The sequence below is a fragment of the Prionailurus viverrinus genome, chromosome A3, assembly GCF_022837055.1.
Source record: "Prionailurus viverrinus isolate Anna chromosome A3, UM_Priviv_1.0, whole genome shotgun sequence".
NCBI classification, from domain to species: Eukaryota; Metazoa; Chordata; class Mammalia; order Carnivora; family Felidae; genus Prionailurus; species Prionailurus viverrinus.
The window spans coordinates 63,892,611-63,909,595 of record NC_062563.1 but is presented as its reverse complement, the minus strand read 5'-3'; the positions used below and the strand labels follow the sequence as shown (position 1 = coordinate 63,909,595).

Here is a 16,985-nt window from a genome sequence, read left to right as displayed (position 1 = left end):
CAACAACCCCGCATGATGGGGATGAAGTGCAGGGATGGAGGGGCAGAGAAGCCCATGGAGTGAGCCTGGGAAAGTAGGCTAGCTAGAGTAGGAGCAGTGCTAACTAGGCAGAACATGGTTAATTATGGAGAAGCCCGGAGAGTTCAACAACCCTATTTATTGCACTAGTTGCGACCATTGTCTAAGTATTAATATTTTCCTGTGAGAACTGAAGGAGCTGGAAAAGGTGGCACACTAAGTTGGAGCCAACAGAAACAATGTGTGGTAATGAATGGTCTCAGATGTTGGCTGTGTTTCGAAAAGGCCTTTCAAAGGGGAGTTTGGCTTACCCTGCAAACGCTTCCCACCCACTAACCACCATGAACTTATTCGTAGAAGGCAAGTGTGATATTTTTATTAGATAACCCTTGGAGAGGAAACTAAAGATTTTATGTTTTTCTAGGACTCTGGGTTTATATCCTGAGGTTGCCAGATTTGGGTATTTCTCTGCTGCTCTCTTGGTTCCCCACTTGATCGGTGAATTTCTAAGTCTTGTGCTACTTGGTATGGTCCAAAACCCAAATGTGGTCAATAGCATGGTGGCTCTGCTCTCTGTTGCTGGGATATTTGTAGGATCTGGATTAATAAGGTAAGATACAACAATTCAAAGGATTTTCATGGATGATTTGTTGTTAATTGTCACTTGATAATGACGTTATAAGGCATTCCAGAGGAGAGCTATGTGATACTGGCTAAAGGTATCACCTTGTGGTCTGGAGTATTTATAGTGCTTGTTTACCATTGTTATTTAGACCTTGAACTGTTTACTATTTGTTCAGTAAAGTGTCTTCACACTGAGGATCAGGAAATGACAGTTGAGGCATGTTATCCATATTTGATTCACATGTAATAACAAGAGGAGGAAAACCAATCCATCCTCCAGAAAAACTCCCTGCCTGTATTGCAAGCTAAATAGCATGCATTTAATCCATTTTTGCCCTGGCACTGTGGTGTCTCTATTCTGGTTCCCAGTTTCTTTTAAGAAGTAAGAACAGTCAGATAAGAGCTTGTGTGATCAAGAAAATACTAGGAATAGATGACACACGCTGAATGTTAACAGAAATTATCTCTGGTAATATTTTTTCTTCATATTTTCCTTTATTTTGTAAATTTCTATAATAAACATCATTTTATAAGCAAGAAGTATATATACACACATACATACATTTTAAAAAAGCAGTAGCAGAAAGGGTGAAAATTTTTTGAAGGGCGCCAGTAGTCCCAGGCAGGTAATGTGAGCAGGACCTGTAAGTACACTACGGGTCCCTGAGGACATGTGACGGTGGTTGCTTCTTTGACTTAAACTCACCTCATACTTAACTTTGCTCCAGTCAAACCACTGTGAAGACTCAACAGGCCACATGCGGCTCCCTGGAGAGCAAGGCTGCCCGGAATTAGAGATTTCCTCTAAGCACTTAGCTGCCACATGGGCAAGTCACTTCTATCTACATTAGTTTCCTCACTTAATAAATGAAACTAATGATCTTGGTCCCACCTTCCTCAGGGGAGTATGAGGAGCAAATGAGATAATCAACAGGAAGACACTTCATAAGCTGTAGTGAGTTCTAGCAAGTGAAGTGTTACAAAGTGAAGTGAGCTGGTTTTGATCAAAGAGGATTATTTTTACACCACCATTATTACACTGTATTTGTGTTGCTTAAAAAATGTTCAAGTCAAATCACCCCAAAGGTATGCAATCAAGCCAGCAAGGTATAGACCCACCTTGGGCAGGATCTCCACTTGAATATTTGAATCATTACATATTCCAGTCCGTCTGGCACTATTTTGTGTATTTGGTTTGTTGGAAAAGGGAATTCATTGTTTGAAAGAGAGGCAGTGGCCAACATTACCAAAGACTCTGGGGGTTTTTGCAAAACCTCAATATCCCAAGGTTTCACCTGGGTTCCACTCCCATCACTGAAATGAAAATCTGCTCTTCAAGGACCACATCAACCTCCTAATCATAAAGTTCACATTTTTCCAAGTCATCACCTTTCCTGACTGACTGCCCGCAACATTTCCATTTTTGGCTGTCTCCTCCTTTAAACACAAACAGAAATAGCTTTGTTCTTTCTGCTTACAAAATAATGCACGTTCTTGGGGGAAAAAATGTACACAATACAGAAGTGCATAAGGAAGACTAAAAGTTACCTGAAGTATTGCAACCTTCAGTTAAATTTTGTTGTGTATCTTGTTAGACTTTTATATAATCTTTAATAGAAATGACATTATGCTGTTGTAGAGGAGTTAAGGATGCATTTAACAGTATAATGTTGGACAGTCCCATGTCAGTAAATTTAGATCTATGTTTCCTTCCTCTCTAAAGTACTCCAGGGGCTTCTATAATGTAGCCTGATTGTCCTCCTGTGTCTTTCATGGATCCATTTGTCCCCATTTGCCACCTGCACGAAGCCTCTCTGATGGTCCCTTGGCTAGATCAGCTCTCTGGGAGCCTGTCAAGTGCCGCTTAGGTTGCAGCCTTCCTTCCTTTTTTTTTTTAAATTTAATTTGTTTAATGTTTATTTATTTTTGAGAGAGACAGCATGAGTGGGGGGGAGAGGCAGAGAGAGAGGGAGACACAGCATCTGAAGCAGGCTTCGGGCTGTGAGCTGTCAGCACAGAGCCTGACGTGGGGCTTGAATTCACAAGCTGTGAGATCATGACCTGAACTGGAGTCAGACACTTAACCGACTGAACTACCCAGACACCTCTATTTTTTTTTTTTTAACTTAAATTCAAGTTAGTTATAATACAGTGTAGTCTTGGTTTCAGGAGTAGAACCCAGTGATTCATCTCTTACATTTGACACCCAGTGTTCATCCCGAAAAGTGCCCTCCTTCATGCCCATTACCCATTTAGGCCATACCCCTACCCACCTCCCCTCCAGCAACCCTCAGCTTGTTCTCTGTGTTTAAAATTTTGTTATGGTTTGCCTCCCTCTCTGTTTTTATCTTACTTTTCCTTCCCTTCCCCTATGTTTATCTGTTGTGTTTCTTAAATTCCACATATGAGTGAAATCATGGTATTTGATTTTCTCTGACTTATTTCACTTAGCATAATACATTCTGGTTCCATCCACATTGTTGCAAATGGTAAGATTTCATTCTTTTTCATCAATGAGTAGTATTCCTGTGTGTGTGTGTATGTGTGTGTGTAGATGTGGTAAAGATATATACATATAATATATACATATACACATACATACACACATTTCTTTATCCATTCATCAGTCAATGGACATTTGGTCTCTTTCCATAATTTGGCTATTGTTGATAGCACTGCAATAAACATTGGGATGCATGTGCCCCTTTGTATCAGCATTTTTGTATCCTTTGGATAAATTCCTAGTAGTGCAATTGCTGGGTCATAAAGTAGTTCTATTTTTAATTTTTTGAGGAACCTACATAGTGTTTTCTAAAGTGGCTGCACCAATCTGCATTCCCACCAGCAGTGAACAAGGGTTCCACCGACATCTGTTGTTTCCGGAGTTGTTAATTTTAGCCATTCTGACAGGTGTGAGGTAGTATCTCATTGTGGTTTTGATTTGTAGTTCCCTGACAATGAGCGATGTTGAGCATCTTTTCATGTGTCTGTTAGCCATCTGGATGTCTTCTTTTGAAAATGTGTATTTGTGTCCTTTGCCCATTTCTTCACTGGATTATTTGTTTTTTGGGTGTTGAGTTTGGGAAGTTCTGTATAGATTTTGGATACTAACCCTTTATCTGATGTTATTTACAAATATCTTCTACCATCCCTTCAGTTGCTTTTTAGTTTTGTTCATTGTTTCCTTAGCTGTGCATAAGGTTTTTTATCTTGAAGTGGTCCCAGTAGTTCATTTTTGCTTTTATTTCCCTTGCCTCTGGAGACATGTCAAGTAAGAAGTTGCTGCGTCCAAGGTCAAAGAGGTTGCTGCCTGGTTTCTCCTGTAGGATTTTGATGACTTTCCTGTCTCACAGTTAGGTCTTTCATCCATTTTGGATTTATTTTTGTGTATGGTGTAAGAAAATGGTCCAGTTTCATTCTTTTGTATGTCGCTGTTTAGTTTTCCCAGCACTATTTGCCGAAGAGGCTTTTTTTCCATTGGATACTCTTTCCTGCTTTGTTGAAGAGGAGTTGGCCATATATTTGTGGGTCCATTTCTGGGTTCTGTATTCTATCCCATTGATCTATGTGTCTGTTTTTGTGCCAGTACCATACTGTCTTGATGATTACAGCTTTGTAATACAGCTTAAAGTCTAGAAATGTGATGCCTCCCACTTTAGTTTTGTTTTTCAACATTAATTTGGCTATTTGGGATATTTTCTGGTTCCATACAAATTTTAGGATTTTTTGCTCTAGCTCTGTAAAGAATGCTGTTGTTATTTTGATAGGGATTGCACTGAATGTGTAGATTACTTTGTGTAGTATTGACATTTTGACAATATTTGTTCTTCCAATCCATGAGCATGGAATGTTTTTCCATTTATTTGTGTCGTCTTCAGTTTCTTTCGTACACTTTCTATAGTTTTCAGCATACAGATCCTTTACTTTTGGTTAGGTTTATTCCTAGGTATTTTATAGTATTTGGTGCAACTGTAAATGGGATTGATTCCTTGATATTTCCTTCTGCTGATTGATTACTGGCATATAGAAATGCAGCTGATTACTGTACACTGATTTTGTACCTGCGACTTTGCTGAATTCTTTTATCAGTTCTAGCAGTTTTTTGGTGGAGTCTTTTGGGTGTCCCATGTAGAGTATCATGTCATCTGAAAAGAGTGAAAGTTTGACTTCTTCCTTGATGATTTGTATGCCTTTTATTTCTTTTTGTTGTCTGATTGCTGGCTAGGACTTCCAGTACTATGTTGAACAACAGTGGTCAGAGTGGACATCCTGTCGTGTTCCTGATCTCAGGGGGAAAGCTCTCAGTTTTTCCCCATTGAGGATGATATTAGCTGTGGGCCTTTCATATATGGCTTTTATGATGTTAAGGTATGTTCCTTCTATTCCTACTTTCTTGACGATTTTTATCAAGAAAGATGCTATATTTTGTTAAATGCTTTTTCTGCATCTACTGAAAGGATCATATGATTCTTATCCTTTCTTTTATTAATGTGGTGTCTTATGTTGATTGATTTGCAAATACTGAACCAGCCCTGTAACCCAGGAATAAATCCCACTTGATCATGGTGAATAATTCTTTTAATGTAATGTTGAATTCAATTTTCTAGTATCTTGTTGAAAATTTTTGCATCCAGATTCATCAGGGATATTGGCCTGTAATTCTCCGTTTTAGTGGGGTCTTTGATTTTAGAATCAAGGTAATGCTGGCTTCATAGAAGGGGTTTGGAAGTGTTCCTTCCATTTCTATTTTTTGGAACAGTTTGAGGAGGACAGGTATTAACTCTTCTTTAAATGTCTGGTAGAATTCCCTTGGGAAGTCATCTGGCCTGTGACTTTGTTGGGAGACTTTTGATAACTGATTCAGTTTCTTTGCATCCTTCCTTTAAAAGGATGGCATCCTCTTGAGGGCAGCAGCAGTGCCTCATTCATCATTATAGTTCTCAGTGGCCAGCCCAAGGCCTTGAACCAAACAGATTGGCAAAAAATATTTGCTGAATTGAGTGAATGAATGAATGACTACTCTCTCCTTGGACTGTGTACATACTGGATCAGTCACCAACTTCTGTTGGGTTTCTTCTTTGCTGTCAAATCACAAATGCATGTGGAGCCTTTACTTCTATTTCACCCTGTGTAGTGCACTGCAAGATGAAGGCACACGGTTCCTACCTCAAGGAGGTAACCCTCTGGCTAGCTGAGCAATCAGCCTGTCATGCCATCATCCTGTTGCAGGCCTTTGTCATCTCATACTTGAACTACTGCTGTAATCTCCCTTTGCTTTTCTGCTTTTCCTAATCTGCCCTTATTCTGGTCCCTTCTACTTGCTGGTGCCACATTAATTACCTTAAAACACTATTTTCATGGTCTTTCAGTGTCAGCTCACTGAAAGGCCTGGCTGTCATTCCAAACCCAGCTCCCATGGCTTCATAGCCTCTGTTCTAGCCCTTCTGGCCCTTGAGTCCCATGTGCAGCCCTTGACATGCCTGTGCTCATGCCACCCTTCCTTCCTGGAGTGTCCTTCCTCTTCCCTCCTTCCTCCCCAGATTCCTGCCTGTCCTTTCCAATTAGCAGCCTCTAAGTTGGCGAATTCAATTTTGTGCCTTAGAATATTGCCAGTAAACTCAAAGTCATGGGGCTTGGGAGTCCCTTGAGAATAGGTTAAAAAAAAAACAAAAAAAAAACCCCAAAAAACCCATAAATACTAAGTATGAGAATGTCATGGACATGTGGTGCTAGATTTTTATACTTGGCACAAATTGTTTACCACTGTGTATTTTTATAGTCTTAAGGGTATATATTCTGTGTCCCCAATTACACTGTGAGTTCTCTAGGGGAAATATCTTTTGAATTCCTCAAGCACTTAGAACTAGTGCCTTGCATATAGAATTTATTACATATTTTTTGATTGACAGAAGTTATATAGTGGACAAAGGAGGCCATAAGGTCAGCATGGAGTTTCTCTGAAATAGACTGAACCGAGGGGACAGAGTTCATTTTCACAATGAGTGTCTGCTTGCTCCCTCCATCCTCTCCTCTTACAGTTAATTTTCACGTCACACACTAGCTCCTTCAAATCTTTGTTTAATCACAAATATCCTCCTTTAAAGTGATGTGTTAGGTGTGTTTTCTCTTTCATGTTTATATCAGTGGTGCTTATCAAAAAAAAAAATTAGACACCAATCCATCATCAGGGGATTGTTAAATTAAGGTTTCTACTATAATGGACCACCGAGCTATAATTAAAAATGATGGAGTGCTATGCTTACTGACTTGGAAGGCTGTCTGACATATGTTTGGTTGAAAAAAGCAGGTTAGAAAAGAGCATGAAGAATATGATTCCAATTATGTAAAATTTTATAAACATACGTACACACATTACATATATCATCAAAATATTAACCATGGTTATTTCTGGGCAGTGGTATTTCTTTGTACTTCTCAGTATTGTTTGATGTTTTGTATAGTGAGTGCAATTTTTATAATGAGAGATAAAAACTATATTCATAACGGGAAATGTAAAATGAGGGTTGTCTTTCTTTTCATTTGGTAGGACTATTACCAGAGCCTGTTGAATTTCATCTCTATTTCTTTCTCTTCAGAAACACAGAAGAAATGTCCCTTCCTTTTAAAATCCTCAGTTACTTTACATTCCAAAAATACTGCTCTGAGATTCTTATAGTCAATGAGTTTTATGGACAGAATTTCATTTGTGGTAAGTACTCTGTTTTGGAATATAATCTTTTTTACATACTCCTCCGAGGAAGCAATTCCCTGAGGAAATGTATTTTTTAAACAAAAGCTGTATCTTATAATAGATTTAAAACCTGTTTTGAAATAAAAGTCTGTTTCTTTGATTTTTTTTTAAATTTTTTTTAATGTTTATTTATTTTTGAGACAGAGAGAGACAGAGCATGAGCAGGGAAGGGGCAGAGAGAGAGGGAGACACAGAATGTGAAGCAGGCTCCAGGCTCCGAGCTGTCAGCACAGAGCCCGACACGAGGCTCGAACTCACAAACTGTGAGATCATGACCTGAGCCGAAGTCGGGCGCTTAACCGACTGAGCCACCCAGGCGCCCCAGTTTCTTTGATTCTTAAAATAAAAGTCAAGTTAGTCACCTGTCAAAGGCCAATAGCTTAAGGCCACTCTTTTGTTTGTAGAAAATGATAGCCCTGGGGTGCCTGGATGGGTCAGTCAGAAGAGCATGTGACTCTTGATCTCGGGGTTGTGAATTTGGGTAATCTACATTGGGTGTAGATTACTTAATAAAATCTTCAAAAAAAAAAAAAAAGACCTAATGTATGCTGAGGTAAACCCCTGTATACTCTGGATGGAGTCAGTTTCTATACCTACTGAACAGAACAGATTGAAGCAAATTGCAGTGGCTTCCTTCCTAAAATGTATGTAATATATATATATATATATATATATATATATAGCTGAGTAAAGCCATTTTTGGCAAAAGTCTGTTTTCCTAATCCCATGAGAGGCAGTGGGACCATAGTAAGGTCCTTCTGGCCATGGAAATCCCAGGCCACTTTGTGAAAACAGCTAAAGAACAGGGCAGAATTTAGTAGCTATTTTAGATATTTTTAGGTGGTAACATCTAACCTTAGGATATTCAGTACTAGGTGATCATAAGAGATCATGATTTTTATCAGTACTATGATAATGAGTTTATACCCCAAATGGAAACAAACCCATTTCCATCTTCAAATGAAGCCAGGACCCAGAGCACCCACTATTGCTTCATCTAATAATGAATTCTGGATTCTCTAAAATGTCCTATATCTTTCATGACAAAAGATACTTAGCAGACAGTTGGTAAATACTTGTTGATTAAATTACCTGGGAAGCATCATATCTGACACTGTCAATCTTCCTGGCAGGCAGCTCAAATGGTTCTGTGACAACTAATCCAATGTGTGCCTTCACTCAAGGAATTCAATTCATTGAGAGAACCTGCCCAGGTGCAACATCCAGATTCACGACAAACTTTCTGATTTTGTATGCCTTTATCCCAGTTCTTGTTATCCTAGGAATAGTTGTTTTTAAAGTAAGGGATCATCTCATTAGCAGATAGTAAAGAACATTGCTGCAAAAATGGACCTTACACCCCAAATGTGCATGACTACTTGGAATGTCTAAACTAAGAAAGTCACATGTTTCTTGATAATATAAAGTCTTTTAAACATTAAAACTCCCATCTGTGCCCCTCAGATCCACACAGGTCATGATATTCCAACTTGCAGGGACATGTGATATTTGGAAATTGTGACTGAGCTGGTCCAAATATGTAAATATCAAGAATTCATAAAGTTATGGGAGACTGGTGAGACTGTTTTTCTTTGTTCCAGATGCAGAAAAATACATCAGTTAAAAAATTATGCTTACAAACAAAAAAAATTAGGCTTACACTTGATACAAGATTTGGTAAGAAGACGACATGTGAATGATCACTCACTGTAAATAACAGAAAAGAGAATTGTGGGTTTGACTAGAGCAAGCATCATGCAGAATTAGGTAGGAATTCTTTCATTATCATTTAAAAACCTACATGAGGGGGCTGAATTACTCAACCACATTAAAAGGATGTTAGGCAGATGCTGGATGATGAAGACCCCTGAAACAGAGCACCTGGTGATTTTTTGGGGGTAGTTAAAATGAAAAACTAGGAATGGGCTGAACTGAGAACACATACCAGACAGACCTCTGGTAATGTTTTTAAAGATGAGTTTGCTATTTTTCCACTTTTCACTTGTGTATGTTACTAGATAAAGTGTATGCATTGAGTAATGGCATCTTTAAGGCTAGAGAGCAGGTATTAAAGTCCATACAGAAAAGATGTTCAACTGACACAACATTTACACTAAGAAGAACCAGGTTACACATGTGGAATTCAGATTCTTGAATTGTAAAGGGAAAGAATGCTGATAAATACAAATACACTTATTTTACATATTTTTCGGGATGAAATGTATATAGATGATTAAAAATGAGTTCTGTACTATCTTTCTGATTGATCGTCAAGTAATTCATGCACAAGTATATAGATGATTAAAAATGAGTTCTGTACTATCTTTCTGATTGATTGTCAAGTAATTCATGCACAAGTCTGAAAAGACACTGTCTCAGTGTTACCATGGTAACTCCAAGGGAGACCAGCTTAGTGAGTACATGAACTTGTTCAATTGCTGTGACCTAATTTGTAAAGAATGATAAATTATAGCATTTGAAATGTCTTACATTATAGTAGAAAAGATCATTTCATTAAGGAGACCATAGTAAAATTCTGTTTCTTAGAATAGTATTTAAGGATCTGGAGACATTGGCAAATTACCAGAATAGTATTGTCAATTTTTGTAAAAGGTCTTTGACACTGATGATTATGGTGTAATAGTTACATAATGCCTTACAGATTATATATGTCACATCAGTTATAGATAATTCTGGAGATGATAATCTACTAAAGTAGTTCAAAGAGAGTCCCACAGGAACCTCTTTTGAAATCTCTGATTTCAACTTACAGTGCACACCCATATCTTTAGTAAGTGGAAACATTTCTACTATTCATATGCAGATGAATTTCATTCTAGCTCAGAAACATTTGGAAAATTGACATAGCATGTGACTTCAAGCTATTAAATGTTAGTGATACCACCTTAGAAGAACACAATGACTTTCAACACACGACAGTCTGTGTCTTAACTCAAAAATGGACAGTGATGTGTAAGACAAATTATATAATAGAAATTTCTATTATTGTGGAATAGGCTGTTTCTTCCCACCAAGTCAGTGATGTTTCTGAGATTATAATGTTCACTATTAAAGGGAGCTCTTTCTCCACAGTACTCAGTCAGGGTGCCTGTCTGCTCCTAAGACTGAGGTTCTTCAGAAACATGCTAAAAATCCTGTTGTTAAGAGGGCTGGACCCACATGCATTGCAACTAGTTGATGAATCTTACTTCACTGCAGTGATCAGGTATTTTGCTATCCACTCAGATTCCGCTCATCAATTTTGGTGTTCTTGGGGTTAGTGTGCTTATTTGAAGCTGGGTATGGTATATTAGAGCAAACATATTTTATAATGGAAGGGGAAGAACACAGACTCAGTGACTTTCCTGGTTAATGACAGTAATTCTGCTTACTCCAAATTGAACTTGGCTAGCAGACACACAAATTCGTAGGCTCGAGAAACTTCGTAAAGGCTCTTTCACCTTGGAAATGATCTCAGTTATTACCAGTTCATGAAGCTTTGGCCTGCTTACTAATAACATATCTCCTTAAATTTACCTGTTCTTCAAAAAGTTATATTCATAATAACTATGTCAGAATCAGTGGAGGTGCTGATTAAAAATGCAGATTACTGTACTCCATTCCAGACCCACTGATTCAGGAACTCTGGGTGTGGGGAGTCAGGAATGTGCCTTTTATTTATTAAGTTCATTTACTTATTTTGAGAGAGTGAGCGGGAGGAGGGGCAGAGAGAGAATCCCAAGCAGGGTTCACACTGTCAGCGCAGAGCCCGATATGGGGCTCAATCTCACAGGATCATGACCTGAGCCGAGATCAAGAGCCAGACACTTAACAGACTGAGCCACCCAGGAGCTCCAGGAATGTGCATTTTAAATAGGTACTTCAGAGGGTTCTGGGTGGCTCAGTCAGTTGAGACTTTTGATTTGGGATTGGGTCGTGATCCCAGGATTGTGGGATTGAGACCCACGTCAGGCTCCATGTGGAGCTTGCTTGGGGTTCTCTCTTTGTCTGTCTGCTGCCCCCCCCCCCTTTGTGGTTTCTCTCTCTCTCTCCCCCCTAATAGTTTATTTCAGGTGCTTCTCGTGCCTGTGTTTCAGAATTAAATGATAGCACCTGTGCATGTGACCCTGATTCTGGTTTCCTATCAGACATACCTGAGAACATACTTCAAGAAGGAATGTGTCTAATATAAATGCTTAAACTCACACTCGTAACTGTTACTAAAGGCTCTCGCTTTCACAGTCCTCAAACCATATAAGCAGAAACCTATAAATGCTGAACTGAGTACATACTAGATAAACACATTAGAGGCAGGCAGAAGATTCTTTTTATTTAAAAAAAAATACTGCCTGTAATTACACAACTTTTCCCCCTTTTTATAGACTTAAAAGTATCCAGGGAGTTGCACTAATACAAGAAATTCCACTTTTCCTTTAACAAATTAGACATCTTAACTTTCTTCACTTATTACCATAATAGCTAATTAATAAAATAAACTTACTTGTATTTGGGAAAGAATAAATAAATACACTATAGTTGAATTATGTTCAAGAATCAAGCTCAATTTGTTTCCAAGACTTGGAGGAACTTCTTTTGTATTGTTCCAGTTCCTAAAACAAAAATATGTATTACTTGAAGAGAAAAACTTTAAAAATTAAACTAGGCGCCTTAATGCTGCCTTAGCATCTTTTAGATATGACAGTATATCCTCTGTGGTATTATCATTTTCAAAACTTCTGGACAATTCTGTAAATTCTTACAATTAGGATTTTCTAGAAATGTAGTCTTCAGTGTTTCTGTGTAGCCTAAGCAACACTTTAAAGATCCACTTCTTAAAGACGAAATTACATACTATATATACATATAAATTGTCTTTCAACTATTAAATGCATTTGTCATACTTTAAGTATTTAAAAGTGATCTTACTTTTTGTTTCCTGTTTGTCAAAACTGTTGAAGTCAGCAAAATATCTGTATTTAAAATGTATATATCCTTTGACCCAGTGCTTGTACCTTTCAAAATGTGTCTCACAGAATAATAGAGTGCAAGAACATAAACAGAAGGATATTCACTGCACTGTGTTTACTGGTGCACACATGAAGGCAACTTTCCCAGTAAGGGAAGACCTCAGTGCTCATTCGCACATGGCTTCATGGGCATCTGGCAAAAGTAACAGCAGTCCTATGTGTCACACGAAGAAAGCAGATCGGTGGAGAGAGGATAGGATACTTCCACTTTCTATGTTATATACTTCTATGTCTTTTGAGGGTTTTTTTCCCCACCAACAAGTATATGTTACTTTGACAATTCATAAAATCCAGTATGGGTAGATACCCTGCATGAGATGATTGATATGCAAAGGGATCATCCCTAAGGGGATTGCCTCCTGGCCTCTTACTTGTTGTTCCTTGTCTCAATAACTGTACAAAGATTATTTCAGATGAGCGAAAAGTGGTTACTCTGCAAGATAAGGCAACCACTGCCCTTTGGCTAACATAATTGAAGTTCACAGTTCCTATGAAAAGAAAATTCCATTCTCATTTTCAGAAAAACTGCAGATTGTCTCTTTCATACCTATACTCAAGTTGTTTCAATTTAAATGTTAAAACTTTTAAAACTGAAGACTTAGTGTTTAGATCACAACTCCAAAGTAGTCTTTACAGCTTGGTTTTGTTTGTTTTTTTTTTAAAGGAAATTAATTCAGTTCGTCAGTTATCAAAGAGTTCAAAGACGTTTAACTCCCAAGGAATAAACAGTAATCAGTTATCTTGTTTTTAACTGCAAGCACTGAATTATTTTTACCAATGGTAAGGGTGAGGACATTGTTTAAAATTCTTTGCTAGAGATACCTCCCTTCTGCAGACAGCAAACTGAGAGAAGAATTGGGCTGGTCACACAGGTCATGTCAGGGAAAATAAAGAATGACTGGTGTGATACACAACTCACCATATCCACAAGACCTTCAGTACTGCTGTCATAGGAATTCAAAATAATATGATGATGCTTTAAAGGAAGAACAACTAAGATTTTCCTTACACTGCAATTCTTCACGGCTACTTTAGAAAGCCATTTTAAAAGTGAACACAAAACTAAGAAAGGTTTTCAATTTGTCTCAAGAACCTCTAAAGTTTTAAGGGCGCCTGGGTGGCTCAGTCGGTTGAGCGTCCAACTTTAGCTAAGGTTATGATCTCACAGTTATTATTTTTTTTTTTAATTTTTTTTTTCAATGTTTATTTTTTTGGGGACAGAGAGAGACAGAGCATGAACGGAGGAGGGGCAGAGAGAGAGGGAGACACAGAATCAGAAACAGGCTCCAGGCTCTGAGCCATCAGCCCAGAGCCTGATGCGGGGCTCGAACTCCCGGACCGCAAGATCGTGACCTGGCTGAAGTCGGACGCTTAACCGACTGCGCCACCCAGGCGCCCCATGATCTCACAGTTAATTGGGTTTGAGTCCCATGTTCAGGGTCTGTGCTGACAGCTTAGAGCCTGGAGCCTGCTTCAGATTCTGTGTCTCTCTCTCTCTCTCTGACCCTCCCCTGCTCATGCTCTGTCTCTGTCTCAGAAATAAACATTAAAAAAATAAAAAAGATGTGGTATATACACAACATTACTCAGCCAAAGACAGAATGAAATCTTGCCATTTGCAACAACATGGATGGAGCTAGAGAGTGTAATGCTAAGTGAAACAAGTCAGAGAAAGATAAATACCATATGATTTCACTCATATGTGGAATTTAAGAAATGAACAAAGGAAAAAAACTGGGGCTGTAGTTAAGCGTCAGACTCTTGATTTCAGCATAGGTCATGAGCTCACAGTGAGACTAAACCCTGAATGGGGCATTCTAGTGACAGTGCAGAATCTGCTTTAGATTCTTTCTCTCCCTCTCCCCACTCACACTTACTCTCTCAGGATAAGCTTAAAAAGAGCAAGAAAACAGCAACGTGAAGAAAGAGCTGAGGACAACTGGCTAGATTTTCACCTAACACAGACGAATTCTTTCATAGGCTATGTTAATAGTGAAGAATGCTAGGTATTGTGGGGTTGCTTTCCAGCTCCACTCCAAATTCCTTCGGTTTTAGGTCAGGGAAGATGGATCTGAATGTGAAAAGTCATGATGCTGAGAAACATCCCAGCCCTTTTATAATACCTGTGCATATAAATGTAATAAAAGAGATCAAACTATGTGACATAAACATAACAACAGCAGTTAAGTCATTGACTCCTAGATACTAATTCACGATGACTTCCAACTAATCTTTAGTCAATTGCACACCTAATAAAGGTTACATGAGGTCATCTGTTTCTACATCATGCCTCTCACTTTGCTACAGCAATGAAACCCTCTATTCATGACACAGTTTTCTAAAGTCTTGTGGGTGGACTATGTTTAAATAAAATGCTTTGCTTTCTTATTCTAGGGCCCCTGAAGGTGAAAGGCTAGTGCTGAGAAAATCACTCTGGTCACTGCTCCAGTGGATGGTTGTGTTCAGGTTACACAGCAGTGTGACTGTCCCGAGTGACACAGCACTACAAATCCCACCTGAGAGGTTGTTAGGGCATCCCATTTATAGTGCCTACTTGTGTAAGGTTGGATTCTGGACAGTGTCTCACTTTATCAAACTAGAAGGAAATCTAAGAAAATCTAAGTGGGTCATGATAAATTTACCAGCTTCTGCATTCTTACATGACTTGTGTATCACAAATGGTACTAGCTAGGCATATATGGAACTCCATCTCTCTTTTTTTAATGTTTGAGAGAGAGAGAACAAGCAGGAGAGGGGCAGAGAGAGGAGGAGTCACAGAATCTGAACCAGGCTCCAGGCTCTGAGCTGTCAGCACAGAGCCGAACATGGGGCTCGAACTCACAAACCAGGAGATCATGACTTGAGCCAAAGTCAGACGCTTAACCAACTGAGCCACCCAGGTGCCCCATTCAGTGTCCATTTTTAATCACTTTCCTGGAAGATCCTATGTTTATGTGGTTTCAGACTGGATAGTTCTGAGTTTTTCTGGTACAAGAAAAGTTTTAAGTATGTAATGTTTTAACAAAAAACAAAACCTTTTAAACAATCCCACAAACAAAAGCATATTATGAAACTGTCTCCCCAACAGCAAGGTAAGAATCACTACCCCTCTTCAACATAAAGTAAACGGGAGAATCCAAAAACAGTATGTGAACATTACGTCATGTCTCGGTGCTGGAATGGCAGGTGGCTTAAATTCCTTCTTTGTGCACATCAGAATTTTATTGTTTTATAGAGTGAAGATGTGCTATTTCAATTTTACTATTTTTTTAAATATTTATTTTTGGAGAGAGACAGAGTGTGAGCAGGGTTGGGGCAAGAGAGAGAGAGACATTTCAAAGCAGGCTCCAGGCTCTGAGATGTCAGTACAGAGCCCAATGTGAGGCTCGAACTCATGAACTGTGAGATCATGATTTGAGCCAAAGTCAGACGCTTAACCAACTTAGCCACCTAGGTGCCCCTCAATAATTTTAAAAGTAAAAAACAAACATTAAATGAGAAAAATCTATGTAATTCCAGATGTATTTTGTGATAAAACTCAAGATGCAATAAAATAAGTGTTTAGGATAATACCTGATCCTTCTGCATTCTCATTTCGTCAACTTCTCTTTCAGCATACTGAGGGTCTCTTGCGGGGTCCTTGGTATCTTTTAGTGTGTTGATACTCTGAAATTACAATTCGAGTCATTTCATGCCCAGACCCCCAGTGACTACTGCCTGCCTCAGCCAGCCATTGGGGCCCATTCAAATTCTACCAGGCCCTCTCCCGCCCTCTCCTTCTAGCCACTATCTCTCCCTCTCAGGAAGCCTGCAAGCTGCATTTGAAAGTGGAGTGGGAGCTATGTCTTGCCCACCTTTTAAGTCCCAGTGCCTTGTGTACAATAGACTTTTGGCACATACTTGATTTTTGAGCATGTGAATAGAAAGCAAAGTAATCATAATAAACTCAGGAACACTTCCCAATAACTGAGTAGTGCAAAAAAGTCTTGCTTTAAAAGAACTAGAAATCTATACCTTTGGTGGAAAGACCCTTTCATACACTTTTTTCCACAATTCCATTGGTGAATGGGCATGAAGCTTTCCAATGTCATTATCAGGAACAGGAGGAGATCCTAGAATTGGAAGTTGTACTCCAAATGACTGCACTGATTAAAACTTGACAAACTATCAATAAAACACATGACACTTAGAAAAGCATAAATCCTAGATCAGTCATTTTCCTTCTCCCTAACATAGCCGCTATTAAAATTTACCCCAACACAGTATAGCAAGACCACTTGCCCCAGATTCTAGCACCAGAGGAAGAGGAGACAAGAGTAATGAGTCAACTGTGATTCTCTTTCCCCACACATACACTGGTGTCCAGCAAAAATACCGAGTTTGGTATTCTCATGTGTTTGTGAATTTGTATGTAAACAGACTGTCTTGCATGCTACTCATTAGAATGCAAATTGGGACAACTAATTCGGGGAAGTAATTTGGCACTACTACCTCCTATGTAAATACAGAAAAAAGTCGTATGTTATTACCCAGAAACCCGTTTTTGGTGTTTAACCCAGAAGCAC

General features: G+C 38.8%; 2 protein-coding genes across 6 annotated transcripts in view; one reads left to right on the top strand and one right to left on the bottom strand.

Annotated features, from left to right (window-relative positions):
* ABCG5 (ATP binding cassette subfamily G member 5) overlaps positions 1-8,852 on the top strand; it is a 31,789-nt gene extending 22,937 nt beyond the window's left edge. For all 3 annotated transcript variants that reach the window (XM_047852054.1, XM_047852052.1, XM_047852053.1), the window contains 3 exons: positions 443-628; positions 7,239-7,351; positions 8,527-8,852. In XM_047852054.1, the coding sequence (XP_047708010.1) occupies positions 443-628; positions 7,239-7,351; positions 8,527-8,720 (493 nt within the window). In that variant the 3' untranslated portion in view covers positions 8,721-8,852. The remainder of the gene's footprint in view (positions 1-442; positions 629-7,238; positions 7,352-8,526) is intronic.
* Positions 1-16,985, bottom strand: part of DYNC2LI1 (dynein cytoplasmic 2 light intermediate chain 1) — a 56,046-nt gene that overhangs the window by 4,772 nt on the left and 34,289 nt on the right. The window contains exons 11-14 of one of the 3 annotated variants that reach the window (XR_007150782.1): positions 16,435-16,532; positions 15,994-16,086; positions 11,895-12,003; positions 8,486-8,672 (exon numbers count right to left, since the gene is read on the bottom strand). Coding sequence is in view for 2 of the 3 variants with exons in the window: in XM_047852058.1 (XP_047708014.1) it covers positions 11,941-12,003; positions 15,994-16,086; positions 16,435-16,532 (254 nt within the window). In the remaining variant the exon portion in view is untranslated. Of the gene's footprint in view, positions 1-7,689; positions 8,673-11,702; positions 12,004-15,993; positions 16,087-16,434; positions 16,533-16,985 lie in introns of those variants that run through there. The other 2 variants (XM_047852058.1, XM_047852056.1) reach the window with 2 other exon arrangements.